Source organism: Sycon ciliatum, chromosome 9 (genome assembly GCF_964019385.1).
Source record: "Sycon ciliatum chromosome 9, ocSycCili1.1, whole genome shotgun sequence".
In the NCBI taxonomy this organism is placed as follows: domain Eukaryota; kingdom Metazoa; phylum Porifera; class Calcarea; order Leucosolenida; family Sycettidae; genus Sycon; species Sycon ciliatum.
The window spans coordinates 5,370,565-5,393,562 of record NC_088651.1 but is presented as its reverse complement, the minus strand read 5'-3'; the positions used below and the strand labels follow the sequence as shown (position 1 = coordinate 5,393,562).

Here is a 22,998-nt window from a genome sequence, read left to right as displayed (position 1 = left end):
GTACTAACTTTCGAACTTAGCAGCCACATGAGTACTATCTTTCGGGGAGTACTTTTTTATTGGGGGTAAATGACACGCAGTGGGAAGCCTGCGCTACTCTAGTGTCCTTGCATATGATGTATGTACTGTAGGGTGTCTGTACATGTAGGACCAAGAGTACATAAACCATTTTATGTACTCTTGGTAGGACGGGTACGAACTTACTATCTTTCGGGGGGGGGGGGGGGGGGGGGGGGGACTGTCTTTCGGGGTGATAACCTCGGCAATGGAAAGTGTATTTTTTATAGGGGGGTACTAAGTCATTGAGGAGAACTTACTTACGGAGAAATACGGTAGTGTAGTACTAGTATTATTCCTGTAGCTATGCAGAAGACGTTACTTCAGTAGCGTCTGGCGCTAGCCAGGGTCCACACAGCTTTAATTTGGTATTTGTTTGTTTGTTTGTGTCACGCTATCCCGTATCTGCCCCGTACCGTACCATCAAACACAGCTGGCCACAAACAGCTGGCCACTATATTCAAATAGGGCTTTCAAATGCACGATCATAACGTGAAGCAACTCGGAAGAATGAGTATGAATGCAAAGTGTATCGGGTAATGCATGTAGGGCGATTGTGCGGGTTCGAATCCCAGGTCATGCCTTGAATAAAAATTGGAGAATTGAAAAATTTATAACATCCCTATGCTTTTTGCCTGGGTCATCAAGGTGGTAGACGGTGTCGTAATACCCTCGACCGTACCTGTCCCGTACCGTACCGTGCCATCAAAGACGGCTGGCCACAAACAGCTGGCCACAATATTCAAATAGGGCTTTCAAATGCAAGATCATAACGTGAAGCAACTTGGAAGAATTAGTATGTATGCGAAGTGTATCGGGGATGCATGCAGGGCGATAGTGCAGGTTCGAATCCCAGGTTATGTCTTAAAAAAAAGAAGGAGAAATGAACAATTTACTATGCTTTTTTTTGCCTGTCATCAAGGCAAAAAAGCATAGCGTAGGGCCCTGAGCTTCCAAGCTCTCTCGTATAACCCAATACTAGTTCAAAACTAGTATTAGATAAACCTTGTTATAGTTCATGCATATTTGTTAGATTGACAGCATGAAACAAGGTGGAGGACACTGTGTTCGAAAACAGTGACCTTACTAATACTACAACCTTCCACGGTTGGCAGAGCCCTGGTCCCTGCAGCAGACCAGTAGTGATTGGCACTGACCATGTCACATGTGCCATGTACCAGGTAGTACTGCTTGCATGCCACCACTAGTGTGATAGTGAGCACAGTGATTGGCACTGACCTGTAGTACTAGATACTGCATGCAGGCCAACCAAGCCATGACACCATGGCACCATGCCACCATGAAGCACTGCCAGTGTCAGTGAATCATGAATGTGTACTACCATGCCACTGTATCCATGCCATGGTATAGGCTATATCACTGACGAGGGAGTACTGCATGCATGCCACCAAACACACCATGCCACCATGCTACTGTATCCATGGTATAGCACTGACCAGATACTAGTACTGCATGCATGCCACCAAACACACCATGCCACCATGAAGCAGTGCCAGTGGCAGACAGTGAATGACTATGTGTACCATACCAATTCTTCCATGGTACCATGGCATTGGCCAGATTTGTAGGGTGAAGTTATTGTGCTATTTTGTCATCTGCCTGGGGTATCATAACCAGAGGCTAGTGTCAGTGGTGGTAGCTGGTCACTGATGCCTGCATCTTGTGGATGCTTGCTTCAGGACAGAAGACACCTTACTACAATAACAGAGTTGACAGTCCCACACAGGCCACAGCATCTCACCTTCTCATAAACTACCTATCTCTTATTGGCAATGGTGCCATGCCATTGTGAGAATAAAGAATTATTTGAACAGACAGTGTGTAGCCAATGCTGCAATGGGCCCATGGCTATGCTGATGTCAGCAATGACAGCATAACACAAAGCCAAGGCTGAGATGAGCCTGTACTCAGTGAACAGTCACATAGCTACTACTACTACTAGTACTACTGACAGTTCTTGTGAGGAATGCAGAGTACTACTGTCAGTACTGAGGTGTTTTGACTTTTCTTGGAGAGTAAAACTGAATGATGCATCCAACTAACTAGTTACTTGATGGGCAGATTATCTCTCAAGTGCGTGGGTGGGCTGGCCAGCTCTGTGCTGTGGGCCAGCAGCAGCCAGACCCCAGTGAGTTGCACACTCTTGGGGTTATGGACTCTTGCTGTGACTGTCAGCAGTGCTGACTGCTGGTGCAGGTGCAGCCTACATAATCTATATTTATATGATGACATCATAATGACATCATGGCCTGGTGTCACTGACTTGCAGCATGCAAACCAGTTGACTAAAATGCAAGTGTAGGGCTTGCAGTATCTGTGTGATCAGTGGCTAGTACCTATACTGCTAGTATTAGTATTAGTACTAGTACTAGTACTCAGTACTAGTAGTATCTGCAGCTAGCCCTGCATTGGGCTGTCATGCTTTGTGGTTGGTGCAATGCAGCATACATGCTGGTGGAGGTTTCTATGATAGTGGAGCATTGGGTATGATAGTGGAGCATTGGGTATGTGGAGCATTGGGTCCATAATTATTATGATAGTGGAGCATTGGGTATGATAGTGGAGCATTGGGTCCATGGATAGTGGAGCATTGGGTATGATAGTGGAGCATTGGGTATAATAGTGGAGCATGATTGTACACACTAGAATCATTGGACTAGTACAGCAGGAGTTGTGTGATTTCTATCACAGTGGAGCATGACATTGTACACACTAGTACTGTCTGTAGTTGTGCTTGTGTGGTTTCAAGGATGCCCAGTCACATGCACAGTGGAGCCTGTCTATCATGTGCATACTAGCAAAGGCACACAATCTGTGTGAGTGTTTGGAGAAGACCTGTGTGTGGGAGTTCTGCAGCTGTAGGTAGGTGTAGGCTAGCTATGAGGGTGCAGGATTGCTGGCTCTACTGTACTAGCCTGTACTAGCAAATGTACACAATCTGTGTGGAAGTACGTGGAGAAGATCTGTGTGTTGGAGCTCTGTAGAGTGTAGGTGTGGCTATGAGTATGACTATGAGGTTGCAGGATTGCTGGCTGTACTGCAGCCTGTACTACTACTGCCTGTACTGGCCATACTGTGGCTGGAAAATCTGTATGTGGGAGTGTGTAGGTGCCAGTCACTGATGTCAGTGGATGATCATTGGAGGCAATGATGCTGCTACCACTGGAAGGGCCTTGCCTGGCCAGTGAGCTAAAAAGCCTGCCTTACACAGTAGTTGCTTGCAGAACAGGTTTGTCTTCGTTGTCTTCTATGGTCTGGTCGGCTTTTCAGTTCTTCACCTCTTCAGAGTGATAAGAATTTGACTTCTCCTTTAGACAGAGTGACTAAATGAAGAATTGTCAGGTAAGTCTGTTGTGAAGTGATGTAATTGTAGTTGGGGACCTGGAGTGCTAGTGCCAGTAGTGGCATGGGGAGTTTTTGTTGTTGCAAACATTGTCCTTGGTAGTTGGGAATTTGTAAACTTGTGTGGGTCTTGGAAACCATTGTGTAGGCCAGTCATTGTTACTGGGTCTAATTCTAAAGAGACTGCATTTCTAAACAGGCCCTCCTCCTGGTCCTACTGCCCACTGGTCCTAGGCAGCTTGTGCTTCTTAGTTCTAGGCAGTATTGGCTGAGTATGGACAATACTCTAGACTATACTATTCATGATCCCAGCTACCAGTATCTGGTTGGGTGCCTGAGACTGTGAGAGAGCAATGGACCCACAAGTCAGGTGGTCTCAAACTGAGGAGACAGGCAGCTGGTGTAGGATTGACCCAGTCTCTGGAGTGGAGTACATGGTGTAGGGTAGTGCTTTATTCATATACTGTTCAGTACACTAGTGTACTACTACCACTAGTGCACTATTCAGATCTCCTCATCTCTCCCAGCTGAATATTGTGCCTAATGTATACTGGCTGGTCATAGTCATTAGGTTCAAGCAGATCCTAGAGGAGTTAGTTCTGGCCAGGGCTCTTTCTTTCTCTCTCTCTCTCCCTCCCTCTTTCTCTGTCTCACACACCATGCACACACAGATACATGTAGGTGTCTTGGTGCTGGGACTAGTAATAATAATAATAAAAATAAAATTAATTAGTAGTAATGTCTGCTGAGTGTCTGTTTTCTTTACTGCTGTCAAGACTAGTTGTTACAGTACAGAGCAGACTAGGAATGTGGACTTCAGCCTGTACAGTGTACTGGCTGTAGCTAGAAGATCTACCATTGCTGCTGCACTCAGTGCATTGCAGCAGTTAGTTGCTGCTGCTGCCAAGTATGTGTGGGCGTGGGTGTAATGGCCATGTGACAGGTTCAGCATGGCAAGCATGCTCAGGGCTTTTACTCTCTTTGTGTACTTGCCATGTACATAGCAGGCTGGTAGAATCACTTCAATCAGTACACTACAGCCTAATAGTAATACTACTAAGTAATAGTACCTTGCTCTCTGTCACTACACTACAGACAGTACAGTAGCACTTGTGCTGGCAGCATACAGACTGCACATCTATCTATGTAAACACTCTGCATGTTAGTATGTACAAATGTAGGATTTGCTGTAGCTCCCTAGCTGTCTCTGGGTACACACTGCAGTAGTGGCTCCATGGCATGCTTTGTGGTTTGGTGCAATGGAGGGACATGCTGGTGGTTTCAGTGATAGCAAAGCATCTAGTACTCCTGCTGGGTTGGTGGCTACAAGGTTGCTGTCACACTGCCACTGGCTGTAGGTTGTAGTACTAGTAGTAGTACTAGTACTATCAATGGCACACACCAGTGTGTCATGCTGTGTAAGAGGTATTAGAACATCTGTATGTGGGAGTTTAGTGGTTGCCAGTTAGTGATGTCAGTTAACTGTTACTTGCTCAGTGTAGGTTGGAGGCCATGACACTGCAACCACTGGAAGGGCATCAGTCAGTGAGCTGACCTGCCTTCTAGGGACAGGTTGCTCTGCAAAAGGGAGATTAGGAAAGACTCTGGTTTCAGAAATTTCTGCTGCAACTAGTTCAGTTACTTCAATACTTGTGACCAGTTCTGTGATCTCTCCAGTCTCCTGGGTTTACCCTTTAGTTGATGCAAGTAGTGTAGTGTAGTGTAGTCTGAGTAGTGTAGTGTAGTGTAGTCTGCAGACTGGCTGGCAGAATTCTGATAAGTATGGCAGATTTTCCAGATCCTGGCCTGTGGAGAATCAAACCCAGGAATTTTTCCCAAATTAATCTCTGGAGTTTTGCAGTGAGAAGTGGGTACAGTGCATTTCAAAACTATAGACGCGTAGGGTTTTTGAAATATTTCAAATTTGGCTGGAACTTTTGAGAATTGTTTTCGGAATATTGCTCAGGATCGCTCCACAATTACTCTCATAATATATATTATAGTTTCTAAAGGATTGGATAACAGACGCCCAATTTGGAAAAATTTATGCACAAAGTGATCACAGATTTTATGTGGTATAGATGCTGGCATAACGGTTTTTGCCTAGGTACGCGTCTATAGTTTTGAAATGGACTGTAGTGATGTGTGTGTGCTGTGCAGTGCTAGATTGTGCTTGCATTGCACAGTGACGGATATGCTGTGTGTGGTGTGTGGTTAGTGCATTGCAATTCAATTGCAATGCAGTGCTGTGCATGCTTTGTTTAGCAAGGGTGCAGCTATTGGATATACTGTATGTGTGGGTAGTGCATTGCAACTAAGTAAGACTCTTAGTTTTTACTTTAGGGAGCCCCAGGCAATGCAGAGTGGGCTCCATACAGTCTGTCACTGGGGGGCAGTAACTGAGTCACAGCACTGGTGCACATTAGGAATGGTGTAGCTATTGGATATGCTGTATGTGTGGGTAGTGCATCTAAACTAAGTGTTCACTTTAGGGAGCCTGAGGCAGTGCAGAGTGGGCTCCATACAGTCTGTCACTGGGAGGCAGTGACTGAGTCACAGCACTGCAGCATAGGCCAAGTAAAGGCTTCTAGAGCTAGTTAGTTCTGTCTTCTGAGCAGCAATGGTCTTACTGTCCTTACTTCCTTCTTTAGCAGTTCTTCTCTGTAATGCACTGCATGCAACCCTTGAAAGTTAGTGCCATGTGGTGGTGGCCGTGGTGGCCTAGGACTAGATGAATAAGGAGTTGAAAAGGAGAGCTGCAGCTTTTGTCTGAACAAGGATGATAATAATATTTGAAAAGGTCAGATTACTACTGTGCTGCTTGTGCTACTTGTGATACTTGTGCTACTTGTGATCAATTCATGTAGCCAAGATGTGTTTTAGCCCTGGGAGACTGACATTAAATTTTGAAAGGGTCAAATGTTTGAAGACTTATATAGTATGCAGGCTAGAGATACCATGCAGGGTGAAGGGTAGTATCAGCCATCCACCCATGCCACAGGTGATACCAGCTGATGGGAAAATGGCAGCATCAAGGTGAAGATTGCTGGGCTGGTTGCCTTCCTCCATGTCCTATGATGTTTTGCTGCCTTCACCAACAGCTGAACATTTCAATTGAATTTTGTTGGTTATGACATGTTTGATATGTCAAATGTGTGTGTGTGTTTTTTTTTAATTGATTCTTTCCTCCCCACTAGTTTGGTCCAATTTCTCACTTCACACTTGTTTTCCTTGCTGCTACTTTCTATTTCTCTCTCTCAGTTCTCTCTCTCTTTCTTTCTTTTAGGCCTGGTATGTATTTACCTATTATTCTCTCCTTCATTGATTTATTCTCTCTCATAGAAAGTATGTACGCTAAAACAATTGAGTGGCAACAGAACAGTATACTTGGCCTATCTGGTGTTTCCTAACAATATGTTCCTTATGTAAGGTGATCTTGTGTATCTAGACAGCTGCACACAACACCTTTAGATGAGTCTTGCGCACTGGCAGAGACAGTGCTGGCACACCTTGATGTAGAGTTAGTCTCCTTCTAAAGGGAACAGGGGTTCAGGAACTCTCTATTTGCTTGAGATCGGAATCATGCTTCCGCTTCTTGGCCGCAGATATATCCTTCGCTTCCTCCTCCGAACCCAGTACCTCCAGCAATTGCTCCCTCTCCTTGTAGACTTCCTCCACTCCTGACCTGCAGAAACCCAAAAAGAGTACGAGAAGACACGGAGACTCCCTCGATTTAACCATAATAGCTGCCAAATTCTTTCTGGAAAATCGCCGTATGCACTACATATGGAAGCTGTTCGGATCACAACTTTTGTTTCCCTTCATAATGTTGACAAACGAAGGCTTTCTGGAAAGCTATTGGCAAGAGGCACACACCAATATAATTTTCACAAGCAAGGGTGCTACTACACTGGCGCTATAGCCCTGGGAAGAGACGCGGAGCGGGAATTTTGAGACAATTAGCTAAAATCCCTGGTATTTTTTGTAGTATTCATCGCAGCGCGCTGCTTTTTTTGTAGCTAACAGCTAAAAACCCTTGCCTGACGTCACGATCACACTGATCTGTGCATGCCTGGATTGTCATGCAACAGGGGGAAATCCCTTGACTGCCACCCACGCACGGAAGTGATAATATTATTAATTTTTGCACTGGACGTAAAATACCTTGCGAGTGCCGTAACTCCACTATTCGGGCTCGGATCGACTTCGGATTTGTTCGAGCCGACAGCTGAGAACATTCTAAATAGACCTTTCGATTGCTCCATTCCGTTCGGGGAAAGCCGAGTTATGAAACATTTGCGTTTCTACAGTATGCACTTCACAGTCGTGCGGATGCATCTGTTCTGTGGCAGTTAAATGGTTAAGCTAAGGCCTGTGGAGAATCCATAAATACAAAATGCAAATTTGCCCTTCTTTGTATGTGCGTGTACCATCAATGAATTGCGTTATCCTGTGGTCCTCTTTCCTGTCTGTCCCTGTTCTGTCCCTAATCCTGTCCGCTGCATATTTGGTCTTTCAAGCAGTACGAGGAATGCTCAAGGTCCCTGGTTCGAGTGCTGGTGGTGGCTGTCAATTTTTTCTTCAGATTTTTCCTGTTTGCGTCTTTTTACGCGGACGAATGAGTGCTCAAATTCCTGGTGAACGTCCTGTGTGTCTGTTCGTTTTTTTAATGCGGTTGTCTTTTGATGGCCTTGTGTGTTCATGATGCAGCGGAGTCCTTGGCGTCGGGTCTTCACGGTCGAGCAGCGAATCTTGACAGGCAGATCTCTGCAGACGCGGTCAACCGAGGATTACAGTCACGTCCCGGCGTACTCGATCTCGTCACAAGGAATATCTGGAGAGACACGGCGGTGGCCCAGCAACTGATCGAAAGCAACGTCGACTACCCGAAGACGAAAACCGCTACGGACGCGTATCGACGGTTTTCGGTGCGATCGCCTCGCCTGGACGACGTGCCTGAGAGTGACGCGGGATCGTCGGTGTACGGACCGGGCTCAGCAGCGTTTACCGGATCAGGCTACTGCTCAGTGGACGCGGAGTCGACAGAGGAGGAGATGTCAGCAGACGAAGACTATATGGTAAGATTGTGGTGTCTTCCAGCTGCTGTGTGCACTTTGTAACCTGACGGTGCGCGAGTGAGGGTGATAGTGAGCAAGAGTGAGAGAGAGAATAGAAGAGAAGTGTGTGTTTCTGTGTGTGTGTGTGTGTGTGTGTGTGTGTGTGTGTGTGTATGTGTGTATGTGTGTGTGTGTATGTGTGTGTGTATGTGTGTGTGTGTGTGTGTGTGTGTGTGTGTGTGTGTGTGTGTGTGTGTGTGTGTGTGTGTGAGAGAGAGAGAGAGAGATAGAGAGAGAGAGAAAGAGACACACACACACACAGAGTGAGTGAAAGAGAGAGAGAGAGAGAGTGAGTGAAAGAGAGATAGCGTGAAAGAATTTACGGGCACCTCGGTCTACCGGGCATCCTTCGGGTAAGTTTAAGTGGAAATATCACTACTCTTTTGTCCCTTTTTGTGGAAATAGTGATGCCACATGCCGTATACTGTAAATGAGCGAGCGTACGCGAAAATCGACCTTAGTGACACGCACTTCAAACTGAGAAAACGCACTTCAAACGTTCTCTGTTTTCGTGTGATGTGCGATATATCAGGGAAAAATGTATCTTCTAAGACCCGTAACTCAAGTTTTACTCAAAAAATTTTCAAACGTTTTTTTGCATTGAGTTCTGCATAAATCCATCTGCCTTTATCCACTGTCATCTCAGTTTCTGAAAATATGTCACCAAGGGTGATTTTCGCGTGTGCTGGCTCAAATATACAAAATTTCGGTGCTGCAAAATTTCGGCACCTCACGATTTTTAACATTTCGGCGGCGATTTATTTTCAGTGTGGGGTAGAGGGCATGGTATAGTGCGACAGATGCTGTGAAAAATGTCATCGGCGTTTTAATTTAGGCGTTTTGGGTCGGTGCCGAATACAGCCAAATTTAAATAGCTGCCGAAAATTTGTATATTTACAGTATATGGTGTCTCCCCATCAAAATGTATGTGATTGGGAGTTACGGGCATTTCCAAGTTGCGGCCAGTGTCCGGTCCCGGACTGGCCAGATATGCAAGCTACTGTAAGACATGTTATTATAACGAGTCGCGAATTTAACGATTGTCCAAAATTCATAGGTTAACGAGAAGATATGTTAACGATCTTGCAGTATTCTGCCATATCCACACACAGCATATATGAAGCAGTACGGCCTCAGCGGATCTTATTATAACGAAGAAATGTCATCCGTTAAAACGTTAGATTTGCTTCCTCGTTATATATACATGTCTTACAGTATGAGTGTGTCATTGGGTATGATTTCAGGGTTATGTACTGTATACAGGTCCTCACTCGAAAGTAGATAATCCCTGGGCTATCAGAAAAGTTATCTTTTAACGAGACTTACTGTAAAGCAGGAAATTTTCGGACGGAATATTTTCGTACGATTTCATACATGGCCTTTTTGCACTAAAATTTATTCCGTACTAAAATTTGTTCATGTGACTTGATGTGCACTGTACATGGGTACTGCTTGCGAACACGTGCATTTAGCATGCAGCACTGTACGAAAATAAAATCCGTACGAAAGGTCGAAATTCGGCTTTGTCCGAAAATATTTCCGTCCGAAAATTTCCTGCTTTACAGTATCTTGTAACAGGGCTTGCTGCTAAAGGTGAAATAGGCCTCTAAATATAGACCACGTTTCGCCAGGGGATTTCAGATTTCTATTTACTAACGGGATTTATGTGCTAACCGGACTTGTCATAACAACCTGTGCCCTGTTTGTCGCTGTTTCCTTTTCAGCACGAAGACATGGTTTCAGTGTCGGACGAGCGTACTGCTATGAACACTGTGCTGCAGTATCCGCAGACTGAAGGTGGTAAGTTACACACTCCATGCTCCTAATAGGGGGCCAATAGAAACACTCTAGGAACACAGTGGACACCAATTGCCTTCATCAACTGTTCGAACTTTTTAACCTTTTCCACTCCGGCCTGAAACCCATGCATTCCCAGTCCGCTCGCTGAGCCTCTCTCTCTGTCGCCCTGCAGAGCAGACGTGTGATTTGAAAAAATTCTAACTTCACTCACCAGGAACGGAAGATGATCATCTTGGGCTCTTTGGAAAGCTTGAAATCTCTGTCCAAACAAAAAAGAATAATCACTCAACAGGAGCAATAGAGTTGCCTTCACGCTCCGTTGAGAGCTCCTCTATCGGGCCTCGAAGAGATATTCCACACCCAGTCACAAATTTCTTCGCTTCTACAGTTTTACTCAATGCAGAGCAAAAATCAAACTCTCTCAGATTCCTGAAGTTCAAGCGCTCATTTTGGTACCCAGCACGCATTGGCTGTGCCCCTGTGATTCATAGGGAAAGTCCCTTCCCTGCCAGTCTCCACTCGAAAATCCAAGGTGCGAAATTTTGTGCCCTGTATTTCGGCCGTGAATTGCGTTTCCACCTTCGGCGCTCCGGAATTTTACTTTTCGCATGCTGCAAAGCGAGTATACTCGTGCGCGGGGTGCAAAAGGTTAAAAGATAATAGTTTCCACTAGAACGGCTTCTATTATTTGAGCCGTCAGATGCGAAAACAGACCTTATGGGTCTATTTTTCAAAACTCTGTTTTTTCTTGATTATGATTGCTTTGTATGTTAGAAATCATCTGCAAAAGACTGAGTCAAAAAATCTTGTTTCTTCCCAAAGTTACGCTACATTATGTAACCGGGTGTATTCTTTTTCATACACTCCGATACGCACAGATTGATATGCAGTCCAAAGAAACATTGTTATCGTATTCTGTACACAAAAACAGCTAGGGTATTGCATTATAAGGGTGTGAGAAGTGACAATGATCACTCACAGTTCTGTTACCTCCTTCTTTGTTCAGTTTTCTGTACACTAGAACTACTTTAGCCAGTTACACTCATCTGTTTGAAGAGCTAGGACAATACAGGCCATCTAGTCTGATTCTGCTTGCAGTATTGCTGGCTCCGCCTCTGTTGCTTGTTCTGTTGCTGCTTGCGGTGGAGCTGGGCAGAGCTGGTCTTGGAATGCTTGAGGAATGAGTGGGCGTATCTCTTTGTAGAGGTATTTGCTCCGTTCTGCACCCAAGGCACCTCTAGGAAGTTGTGGCGGCAGGCCCGCAGCTTGAATTGTTTCCACACTGCCACTGGAGCGTAAAATGCTATGCTCAGCTTCTTCGGCCTCAAGTGATTCCTTCACTTTAACAACACCTGGAAAGTTCTTGCTGAAGACGAAGTGGTGCAGCTTCCGGATCCCCTTGATTGGCTTGAAGAAGTCAGCCAGCCAGTCGTCCGATCCAGACCAGAGAAGGTCATTATCAGACAAGACGTAACTGGTGTTACATCCAGCACTGCTGTTGACTACATCGGCTAACTGATTTAGCGTGTAGATATCATTGCGGCGATATGACTGCTTTAGTAGCCCAAAACAACCATCAACAAGATAGCGAGTGTGACCAGCAGTCATGAAAGATAGCGAAATCTTCTCATGCAATCCTGTCATCACACGCCACGCCAGATACGCAATCACGCTTATATTCTTGTGTTGCCGTCCACAATTATCAGCGTGGAGGACATATTCTTTTTCATGAAGACCGTAAACTTCCATAAAATGGTGGAGAAGACTGATGACAGAATTTGGGCCGTGACTCTTCTTTCCATCTGCTCCAATAGTCTGAGCTTCATCGATCATGTAGTTAACTTGCTTCGGCAAAGCTTGGTTGTTGATACCGAAAAGCTGCACTTTGCGCGGCGTGTTAAAGTAGATAGGCCCAATTTGCCTTGCAAAATTGGGCAGCGCTGTGCGAAGTCAAAAGTATAATGAATACTCTTGAGGTTACGCGAACATGCTCCTTCTGCGACTGCCTCGAGGTCATAGTTGGACAGCTCTGTGTCGGCATTAACCGTGCATTGTCTGTAGTGTTCACGCTCCAGGCCTGCTGCATGAACATGTGAACGCAGAGCCTCACGAGCTGCCACGCTGCCGGCTTCACCTCGAGCTTCCTACACAGCCCGGCGGAGTGACTCACATGTTTAGCAAACATCCATACGTGGAGTCATGAACACATAGTGAAGGAAACACGCATGCCATACGAAATGAAAACTGTCATACCCCACTGCCTTCACACCATGTTCAGTGCAGGACTCCAAATAGATTTTATGCACACTCCGGTATCCCTGGCTGGCTGGCAGAAATGTCGGTGGAGTTCCATCACGTCCGCGCAGAGGAGCAGGATGCGGAATGCCATACTTCTCAGTATGCGCCTTGATGAACTGCGCAACCACCTTCACTTGCTCGTACTTAAGCGCATTGTGCGGCTTGCGTCCAACATTGCCATGCACTCTTGGCACACAACCATTTCCCTGACATGCTTCTTCAAATTCTTTAGTGCAGTATTTCCAATGCACTACAAACACTCAAAAGCACCAGCACAAATTGGCTGATGCTGAAAGCTGTAAAACCAGTTGTCTCTCACCCTGGCCTCTCCATGCACATTTGCTACTGCAGTGCTTCTGATGGTGAAGAGTATACCACTGATCATAGCTTCACGCACTGAACTTTCTACGTCTTGTATGTTGAGCCGATGAGCAGCAATATCCCGAGTTAAAATTTGAGGAGGCGAGTTTTTGTGCATCCACACTGCGGAGCTGGTGCAGGCGGCGCAGGCTGCGGAGCTGGCGCAGGCAGCGGAGCTGGCGCAGGCAGCGGAGCTGGCGCAGGCAGCGCAACAGCCACTGGTGCTGGCGTTGCTGCCACTGCTCCTATGGGTGCTGCCGCTGGTTCATCCGTTTGGTGAATCGCTGCCCCATCAACTAACCCATCGATGTCGACCTCGATGTCGAGATAGTGAGGGTTCCGTCCATCTCCTCGTCACTTTCCTCCATGACGACGTCAGCGGCAATGACTTTGTCGGAGCTCTCAGATCCGCCATCATCATCAGATTCTCCGTAGATCTCGTCACTCATCTGATCCAGCACTGAGGCAAGGGCCTCGTTCGCCGTGAAAAATTTCTTGGAGCTCGCCATTGCGAAGAAAATCGATCTCAGTGACAGAACAAACTTTCACTTCGACTTGCGAACGAATATTCAAAAACACGGCAAGTGTGGGATGTTCAAATAGCCATAACTCTGTGTATACTTGGCCGATATCGATCATCTAAAGACCGGCATCAAGCTCTGAGCATCAGCTAGCCGCCTGCAGGGCCTACAGTAGCGAAAGATCGAGCCTACACATGCGTGGGTGCCGCGAACAGGAAGCGCCACGTGCTGTCAGTGCGCATGCCACGTGCACAGTCAGCTGACTTTGAGTGCGTTTTCTCAGCTCAGCTGACTTTTCCATAAGGTCGGTTTTCGCATCTGACGGCTCATTTTAGAGTTTTTCAGTGGAATTGTTTTTTTAGTTTTTTTTTATAACTAAGTCCACTATGCTCCCGAATGAATGCGGAAAGTAGTGGCAGGGCCCTGCTGCTCAGCCGACCTTGTTGGGCTCGGTGTCTGCACAAACAAAACGCACCAAGAAAATAGAGAAGGACATAACAGAGAGAGAGAGAAAAACAAGACGAGAGCAAGGCATGTATACGGAAGTGCAGCGCCCACTTTGAGTGCCCACACATCCACTGCCGAAGGATAAAGATAAAATATATGTTGGATAGGGAAATGGGGGTCAATCAGAACTTAAGCTAAGGAAGTCAAAGAGCGTCTGTTGCTTCCTTGAAGGACTGCAGCTGTTGTGGGTGCGGTGCAGATCGCAAGACATGTCCTGGCAGGCTGTTTCACGTTGGGATGGCGCAACCAGCGAACCCAGTGCGGAGGCTGCTTTGTCATGGCGATAATGACGTCCGATCAGATCGACCATCTCGACGTACATGACATGTAGCTATTCCAAACTCTTCGGAACTAATCCACCTCTTCCACCGGATGAGGTTGTGGAGTTTCGAGGAGTTTCGTTTTTCTGAAGAGCCCAAGAAGCCACCTCTTCAGAAAAACGAAACTCCTCGAAAAGCCAAAGAGTGACAATTCGAACGCGCCCCAAGTCTCCTGAAGACTTGCATTTGTATCGGATACCATACTGTAATAGCAGCAGGGAAATACTGAACGCTTCTTTTCCCATGCATGTACCACATATACACCTGTACACATACCTGCACATACACACAATCATGCGCGCACACACATACACACACACACACATACACACACACACACACATACACACTTTCATGCTCACACACACACACACACACACACACACACACACACACACACACACACACACACACACACTTTCATGCTCACACACACACACACACACACACACACACACACACACACACACACACACACACACACACACACACACACCGAACACACACCACACACACACCACACACACACACCACACACACACACACACACACACACACACACACACACACACACACACACACACACACACACACACACACACACACACACACACACACACACACACACACACACACACACACACACACACACACACACACACACACACACACACACACACACACACACACACACACACACACACACACACCACCACCACCACCACCACCACCACCACCACCACCACACACACACCTCATCACAGAAAAAAACAACTACAGGGGCAGCCACGGCAAGAAAACAATGCTTGTTTATCATGGCTTCGTGCCATTGTTCACAGCTCCTAACAAACTAGTGACTACAACATCCTCCCTTTGCACTTCTTGAATGCAACCCAGGTCCAGCAGACATTCCACCTGTTCGCTAACAAACTCAGCATTATTGCATGCACTGCAGTGGTTTGCGAATTCTCTTGCACTCGGGACCGCTATGAAGGGCAGTGCGTGTCCCGGACTGCGGGGATTAGATAGATATGAGTGTAGCAGCACTTAACACGTTCTGTGAAAACGGATTTAAGGGGTAGGCAGGTTGTAAGCTATGCACATTAACCTTATTTCCATACAGTTGAGATTGTTGGTGGTCTTGCTAACAGAGGGGACGCATGCATTTGTCCACGCACGGTCTTGTCTCGTTGCTGCAGCTTCCGCGGGTTTTGATCAGCAGCAACACTTCAGAGAGATCCAGCACCAGCAACAGCTTCTGCAGCAGCAGCTGCTACACGAGCAGCGGCTTCAGCAGCAGCCGGGGCACTCGCAGCTGCAGACCGCAGAGCTGTCGCCGCCGCAAGCGCAGAACTCGTCGGCTCACGACGCCCAGGCCATGGACGTCTCCGGCGGTGGTGGTCATGGTTACGGTGCGGTTGCCTCGGCGACCGTCCCGCCAGCAGCCACTGCCATGCCGATGCTCAACCATCACCCGACTCACCATCACCAGATCGCCGCTGCGGCACAAGCCTCCGCTTACAACATGGACGCCATGCAAGCCCAGCAGCAGCAGCAGCAGCAACAACATCAGTACAACCAAACGGCGGCGGCTTTCGAAGCAGCTCAGGGCGCACGGAAGCACATGCCAATGCAGCACATGCCACCGGAAATGCTGCTGCATAAGCAGCGTCTGATGGCTCAGCAGCAAATGCGCGCACAACAGCGTGCACAGCAGTTAGCCGGGCAGAACCAGCATCAACAGCTAACGGGCCATCTGCAGCCAGGAAATGTAACGATTTCAGCCCCTCAGAGTGGCGGCAGTGCAAAGAAACCAGCTTCTTCACCTAGGGAGAAGAAGAAAAAGCCCATGAAATCAAAGGTTAGTTTCTAATGTTCATGACCTTTCGTTGCCTTGCGAGTTCAGGGCTGTGTGTGTGTGTGTGTGTGTGCGTGCGTGCGCGTGTGTGCGTGCGTGCGCGTGTGTGTGTGTGTGTGTGTGTGTGTGTGTGTGTGTGTATGTATGTATGTGTGTGGGTGTGGGGGGGGGGGGGGGGGGTATGCACGTGAGCATGGTGTATATGCCTGTATGAGCTGTACTTAGCAGTGTTATGCTTTCCCAGTCCTCCCTGTGTTTGGAAATCGTCACCCCCCCCCCCTCCCTCTGTATTGTTGACTCTGAGCTGTTCTAAACTGGTACGGGGCAGGACTCGGAAGCACAACCAGCCGTTTCTTTTCAAGTCCTTGAGGCTGTGGAGACAGTTGCTTGGTATCCAATTTTTGAAGCTGTGGAGAGTTCTCCATGTCCTATTCTTGAGGCTGTTTAGACAGTTGCTCCGTTTCCAATCCTTGAGGCTGTGAAGACAGTTGCTCCGTTTCCAATCCTTGAGGCTGTGAAGACAGTTGCTCCGTTTCCAATCCTTCAGGCTGCCAAGACAAATTAGAAGGATAACTTCATGGAGTGCACTATGTGTTGTTTCCCATCGGCTTCCAAGTGGAATCTGTTAGGTCATACTATTGGTGTAAATGTGCACGCATGCTGGATTATGGAGAATATGTGAGTATGGGTGCACGTGTGTGTGTGTGTGTGTGTGTGTGTGTGTGTGTGTGTGTGTGTGTGTGTACGTGTGTGTGTGTGTGTGTGTCTGTCCGTATGTGTGTCTCTGTGTGTGTGCCTATGTGTCTCTCTATGACTCCCTCTGTGTCTCTGTGTGTGCCTGCCCGCCTGTGCCTCTGTGTGTCCTGTGTACAAACGTGTGTGTGTGTGTGTGTGTGTGCGCGTGCGCAGACGAAAACGTTCAAGTACCATCCGTTCCAGCCGCCAACGAAAGGTGGCAACAAGCCAGAACCAATGCCCGAGCCACCCAAGAAGAAACCTCCTAAGGACAGAACAGTCAGATCAGCAGGCGTGTCTTCCAGCGGTGCCGCCTCTTCGTCAACGACGAATTCATCTGGCGTCGCTAACGGCAACCAAGGCGGCGGCAACATTGCCACTGTTGATGACGGCGGTAGCGGTGGTGCCATGACAGATACTACCAAACCTTTGGATAACTACGGTTTGCTTCTGAAGCAGCAGACGCTGTTTGTGCGCTTGCAGATGCTGATAGCCGATCCGGACGGTGCGCCCGCTAAAGGCGACGACGCCTCGCCGACGGCCGGAACTGTGGCAGCGGCTTCGGCAGCTGGCAATCGAGTAAGGCGTTGATTACCTTGCATCAGTTAGAGCTTGAAAAGTAGGACATTGTAGCCACAGAAGCTTGATACAAAGCCGTTCATTTTTCTGAACATTAGGTTTTACAGTACTTTCGGGCGCCGAAGAACGGGGGGGGGGGGGTCGGGGGGTCAGGGTCAGGGTTTTAGCCTAGCCCGTTCGTATTTTTCGCAAACTCAGCAGCTTCGTTCTTATTCGTTGGTACAGTCATACATGTACGTTTGTACTGAGTTACTGTAATTTCACAAATTTTCGGTGTACTTTTATTTTCGGTACTTTCGGTGCGTCTGTTTCATACCTAAAATTTCAATACACCGAACAAACACTAACACACATAATCCAATAGGGAACAGCTTCTCTGTACCGAAATTTTCTGTTCACCTAACCTGGCCTTTTTGCCCTCGTACCGAAAATAGTGAGCGCCGAAATATTCTGAAATTAGAGTACTTTCGGGCGCCGAAGAACGGGGTGGTCGGGGTCAGGGTTCTAGCCTAGCCCGTTCGTAATTTTCGCAAACACAGCAGCTTCGTTCTTATGTAGAGTTATGCTTCTGAGTGCACATTATAGTGTACATTACGGTTTCCGTTCTTATCCTCAAAATATCCAGCCAAGACCGTTCTTAAAAATCGGTGCTATCCTAGCCTGCAAACAGGTTTCCCTCCAACTTGTGAAGGTGGTGCTCATCAAATAATTGGTACGCACGAAGTTGCCTGTAGCACTGCAAGCTCTCCTTGTCATAATCTGTGTCCGGAGAATTTAACAGATAGTGCTTGACAGCCTCAGTAGTGAAGAAAGGGATTTTAGTTAGGCGAGATACAGACCAGCTAGAGGCTATGTGTGAAAAGCTTGGTAGCTTCTTGTACGCTGCCATTACTGGCTCTGGTAATGCAGGCTTGTCTGCCTCCTCGTCTGGAACACCTTCGCCAGCAGTACTCAAGTGGAAATGATCACAGATGAGAAGGCAAAGATCACGTCTGGATACACGCCCTTGGTAGGGAATATTGAAGTCTTTGCGAAGTTGGCGCAGCCCTTGCATGCGTAAGCGCATGATATCCCTACAAGAGGTGGGAGCGCGCAGGACAGAGCTGGACAGAAGTGAACGTGTGGCCCCTTCAGTAGCAGCATCAGCTGCTGTTTGCACTGGCCCTGAAATAGCGGCGGGTTTTACAGCAGGTTCAGGAGTGGTTTCAACTACTAGGTATACTGCTTGCACTGGAGACGCTAGCGCCAGCCCGGCTGAAGCAGCGACACTGGCGGGAACGTCGGCACTCTGCGCAGCGCTGGTTTCGAGTGCCACTTGCACATCGAGCCACTTGAAATAATCAGGAGCGACGTGCCTGGGCAGATCGTAACCCTCTGCTCGCCTCCGCTGGAACAGAGCGACTTTATCCGCAGTCCAGGTAGGAACACTGGCATTGGCACTCTGCGCAGCGCTGGTTTCGAGTGCCACTTGCACATTTGAGCCACTCGAAATAATCAGGAGCGACGTGCCTGGGCAGATCGTAACCCTCTGCTCACCGCCGCTGGAACAGAGCGACTTGATCCGCAGTCCAGGTTCTCTCACGTTCTTTCTCCATTTCTCACGACTACTCTCGGCTGACTAACTCCAAATCGCTCTACAGTATCTCAAAGAATCAAACCCTCCAGAAACAAGACAAAACAAAACGAAATTTGTCAAGAAAGCACAGCAGGAAGACGTGTCGTGGGCTGCGATGACAGCACGAGCGCTCAGGCGTAGCCATCCAACGCCATTTTTTTGCACCATGGCAACGCATCTTCGGCAATGAGTGTATAGCAATCAGCAGAATCAGCGAAGAGGACATTGGACGTAGTAATCAACAAGAATAAAATACGGATAATAAAATTTCCTAACAAGTTTTCTAGAGACATTCATCAGGGAAATACGTGTCAATAATGAAATCTAGCAATAAACAAGAGTACAGTAAAACCTGGTGTTAGCGACCTCTGTGTTTAGCGACCACCTGCTCTTAACGACCTCTGTGTTTAGCGACCGCCTGCTCTTAACGACCTCTGTGTTTAGCGACCGCCTGCTCTTAACGACCTCTGTGTTTAGCGACCGCCTGCTCTTAACGACCTCTGTGTTTAGCGACCGCCTGCTCTTAACGACCTCTGTGTTTAGCGACCGCCTGCTCTTAACGACCTCTGTGTTTAGCGACCACCTGCTCTTAACGACCTCTGTGTTTAGCGACCACCTGCTCTTAACGACCTCTGTGTTTAGCGACCACCTGCTCTTAACGACCTCTGTGTTTAGCGACCACCTGCTCTTAACAACCTCTGTGTTTAGCGACCACCTGCTCTTAACGACCGTTTTTCCATGCACGGACAGTTCTACACAGACACTGTGGGACCTGGTTCTAAGGACCAACTGGCTTTAACGACCGCTTTTGCTTGCACCGTGGGGTGGTCACTTAAACCAGGTTTTACTGTAGGTACGTGGAAGAGTACGAAATGCACCGTGTGAAAGAAAAATAGGAGAAAAGAAGGTGAAGTGTGAAAGACTAGAGAAGTGTGAACTAATAACAGGGGTGGGCGAAGAGAAAAAAATGATGAGGTGAGAAAGTAACAATGTTATTTTTATAATAACTACATAGCAGACTCAGATTTTTTAATAACTATGTTCTCAGAATTGTAACAAAGCTTCCAATCTCTCTCTTGTGTATGTTATTTTTACTAATGCTCTTCACATTCGACTTGGCCTTGTCTGTCTCCCTACAGATGTTCCACACTGTCAGTGTTGCCGAGGGAAATGGGCCGCACCTAACGAAGAGCCGTAGCTGTAAGTTGGGTGCATTCTGATTCGTGTGTCTACGTCTCCCACTTTCTTAGTGTTCTACCATGATTCTCTTTACCCGCACAACTTTGAGATCCACACCCTCTCTTGTCACATGGGGTGTGATACCTGCAGAGGTCAGAGATGCTTATATTGCCAGGAGAGTCAGGGTAACTGCTGAAACGCCCTGCCGCCCTTTGGCCTGAACTTCTCTGTTGCACGGTTGGCCATTGCAGCCATTGTCTAAGGCCGACGTAAAACCCCTTAAAGTGGTGACTCCAGACATGCGTTCTACGGAGTTTCGTGATGCCTGCCATCCCAGTGGTACACGCAGCGGCGAACCCTGCACCCATCGCAACGCCAAAACGGGACAGAACAAAGAACGTATGTGTACAGGTCTTCCCTTGTTGTAACGAGTCCGGTTAGCACATAAACCCCATTAGTGAATAGAAATCTGAAATCCTTTGGCCAAATGTGGTCTGTGCAACTGTTTACAAGTCCGGTTACAGCATAATCCGTTGGTACATAAAACTCGTTATAACGACCCCTGGGCTATGTCCGTGGAGTGCCACACCCTCAGTATAAGATAAAATTGTCTATTCAGGACCAAGGTTGAAATAGCCTTGTTAACCCTTTGAGGTGCCACTGACTCAGTCGTTAATGACTGATGCACCGCTAAGGGTTAAAACAGAAATACACAATGTCATCTGTCTGTGTTTTTATAGAAATATCAGATCTTTTGTATGCAAGAAACAACTGTGCCGGAGATTTTCAGTTATATAAATAACAAGTTGAAGTGCTGATAAATTATGTTGTATTGAGGATAGGCCATGTGAGTACAAGTTCGTGCCTATTTAACCTTCAGTTGACAGTCATGTTACAAGATAAGTCTCGAAGACTATCTACTAGCCAGGGATGGCCCGTACTGTTGTCTGTATGTGTACTGGTATATGAATGACTTGTGCATGTGTGTCTGTGTGCATATGTGCATATGTGTGCATGTGTGTCGCTATGCATGAGTGTCGCTATGCGTGTGTGTCTGTGTGCATGGTGTGTCGCTATGCATGTGTGTCTGGTGTGTCTGTGTGCATGCTGTACGGTGGTCTGTATGTGTGTATGTGTGCATGTGTCTCCACACACGTGTGATTCTTCAGCCGACCTGAGCAGCAAAACGGTGTCGGAACTCAAGGACGTACTTCGAGCATATCAGCTACCGATCACAGGCACGCGTGATACCTTGCTGTCCCGCCTGCTAGACTATATGAAGGAAACGGAGCGTGGTGAGTGCAGGGTGTTCAGCAATGCTATGTTGCCTTTACTCCCTAAGATAACTAGTGTTAGCGAAATCAAGAATTCGGATGGTGAGCCAAGGAAACAATTAGTGGACATTGTGGGCACAAGTTATGCGATCGATCGCATAACTTGTGCCCACACCTAATTTCCATGTTACAAGTTAGCAAAATCGTAAGATTTTGAAGTCGTCATGTACAAACCAAGTACAAATGCAATCATTAACCAGTTTTGACTGCTGGAATTCATGAAACTTTCACCTCGCTAACCAACAAAATTCCAGAGATCGTTAACTTAAATTGACGTTGAAATATGTGGTTTTGCAGTATTCATTAGAGCAACCAATGTGTCAGTAAACCATACTAATACTACTATTACTACAGTGACATGCTGTGACTGGTTTCTCATCTTGGTCAGTTGCGTGCACTTCACCTCACCTGCACAGCTTTCATAGCACCTACACGCCCATTGCAGTTCACTATTGTCTTTGTTGTTCTCCTCCGTCCTATGTAAGGAGGTGCGCTTTCATAAAAAGAGGTAAAGGTTACTACTGAATTTAAGTAGATATTCTGCATGGCATGCGGACAGTGGAACCAACATGGCCGATATCATGTCACCCATAGATGCAGGGATTGACTGGTGTCGGAGCCAACCTGCCGTGTGTGTGCATGTGTGCGTGTGTATGTGTGTAGTGTGTGTGCATGCGCGTGCGCGCGCGTGTGTGCGTGTACATGGTGTGCGCATGCGCGTGTGTATGTATTCGTGCGTGCTAATTCTCTCGCATTGTGAGTGAACCAGTTGTTCGTCATCCTTTCTCTGACCGTGCGAGATGCTGCCTATTTGCTATGTTGTTGTGTACAGACGCCAACGAGATGCATCACTCGCCAATGTCGATGACCACCGATACTCAGAGTATATCTCCAAACTCCACGCTGGATCGGCCCCGTTCAACACCCCCTTACTTCTCGGCGGGTGTAAGTGTGAATGCTGCGAACGTAAGCGACCAGGATACGATAACCACAGCCCTGCGTGATCTGATAAACAACCCACATGACCTGGAGCCACTGAACCTACTGCCGTCGGAACGTCAGCAGAAGCTTATGTCACACGTAAGCTGTGCAGGCGCGTGGCTCGCATGGCGGGGGGGGGGGGGGGGGTAGGGAGGGGTGCATGTGTACCCCCTCCCTCCCCCCCCCCCCACCCCCTTAAGAATTTCGACCATTGATCAGCATGCACAGAATAACCATGAGTGACATGCACATGCACCAGCCATCCTACACATACGCTGCAGTGCCCCCCCCCCCCCTCCAAAAGGGGGACAAACTACGACCCTGCTGTGTGTAACGACTTGACACACCATCATGCTTGTGCCATCGTCCTCCTC

General features: G+C 47.4%; 1 protein-coding gene across 2 annotated transcripts in view; it reads left to right on the top strand.

Moving 5' to 3' along the window:
- Positions 1–8,130: 8,130 nt before the first annotated feature.
- The window catches only part of LOC135824584 (probable serine/threonine-protein kinase yakA), a gene marked incomplete at its 5' end in the record, with an annotated part of 28,840 nt that continues 13,972 nt past the window's right edge, over positions 8,131–22,998 (top strand). The window contains 7 exon segments of one of the 2 annotated variants that reach the window (XM_065337319.1): positions 8,131–8,498; positions 10,262–10,337; positions 15,543–16,204; positions 17,111–17,515; positions 20,270–20,330; positions 21,479–21,604; positions 22,476–22,588. In XM_065337319.1, the coding sequence (XP_065193391.1) occupies positions 8,131–8,498; positions 10,262–10,337; positions 15,543–16,204; positions 17,111–17,515; positions 20,270–20,330; positions 21,479–21,604; positions 22,476–22,588 (1,811 nt within the window). 2 annotated transcript variants of the gene reach the window in all.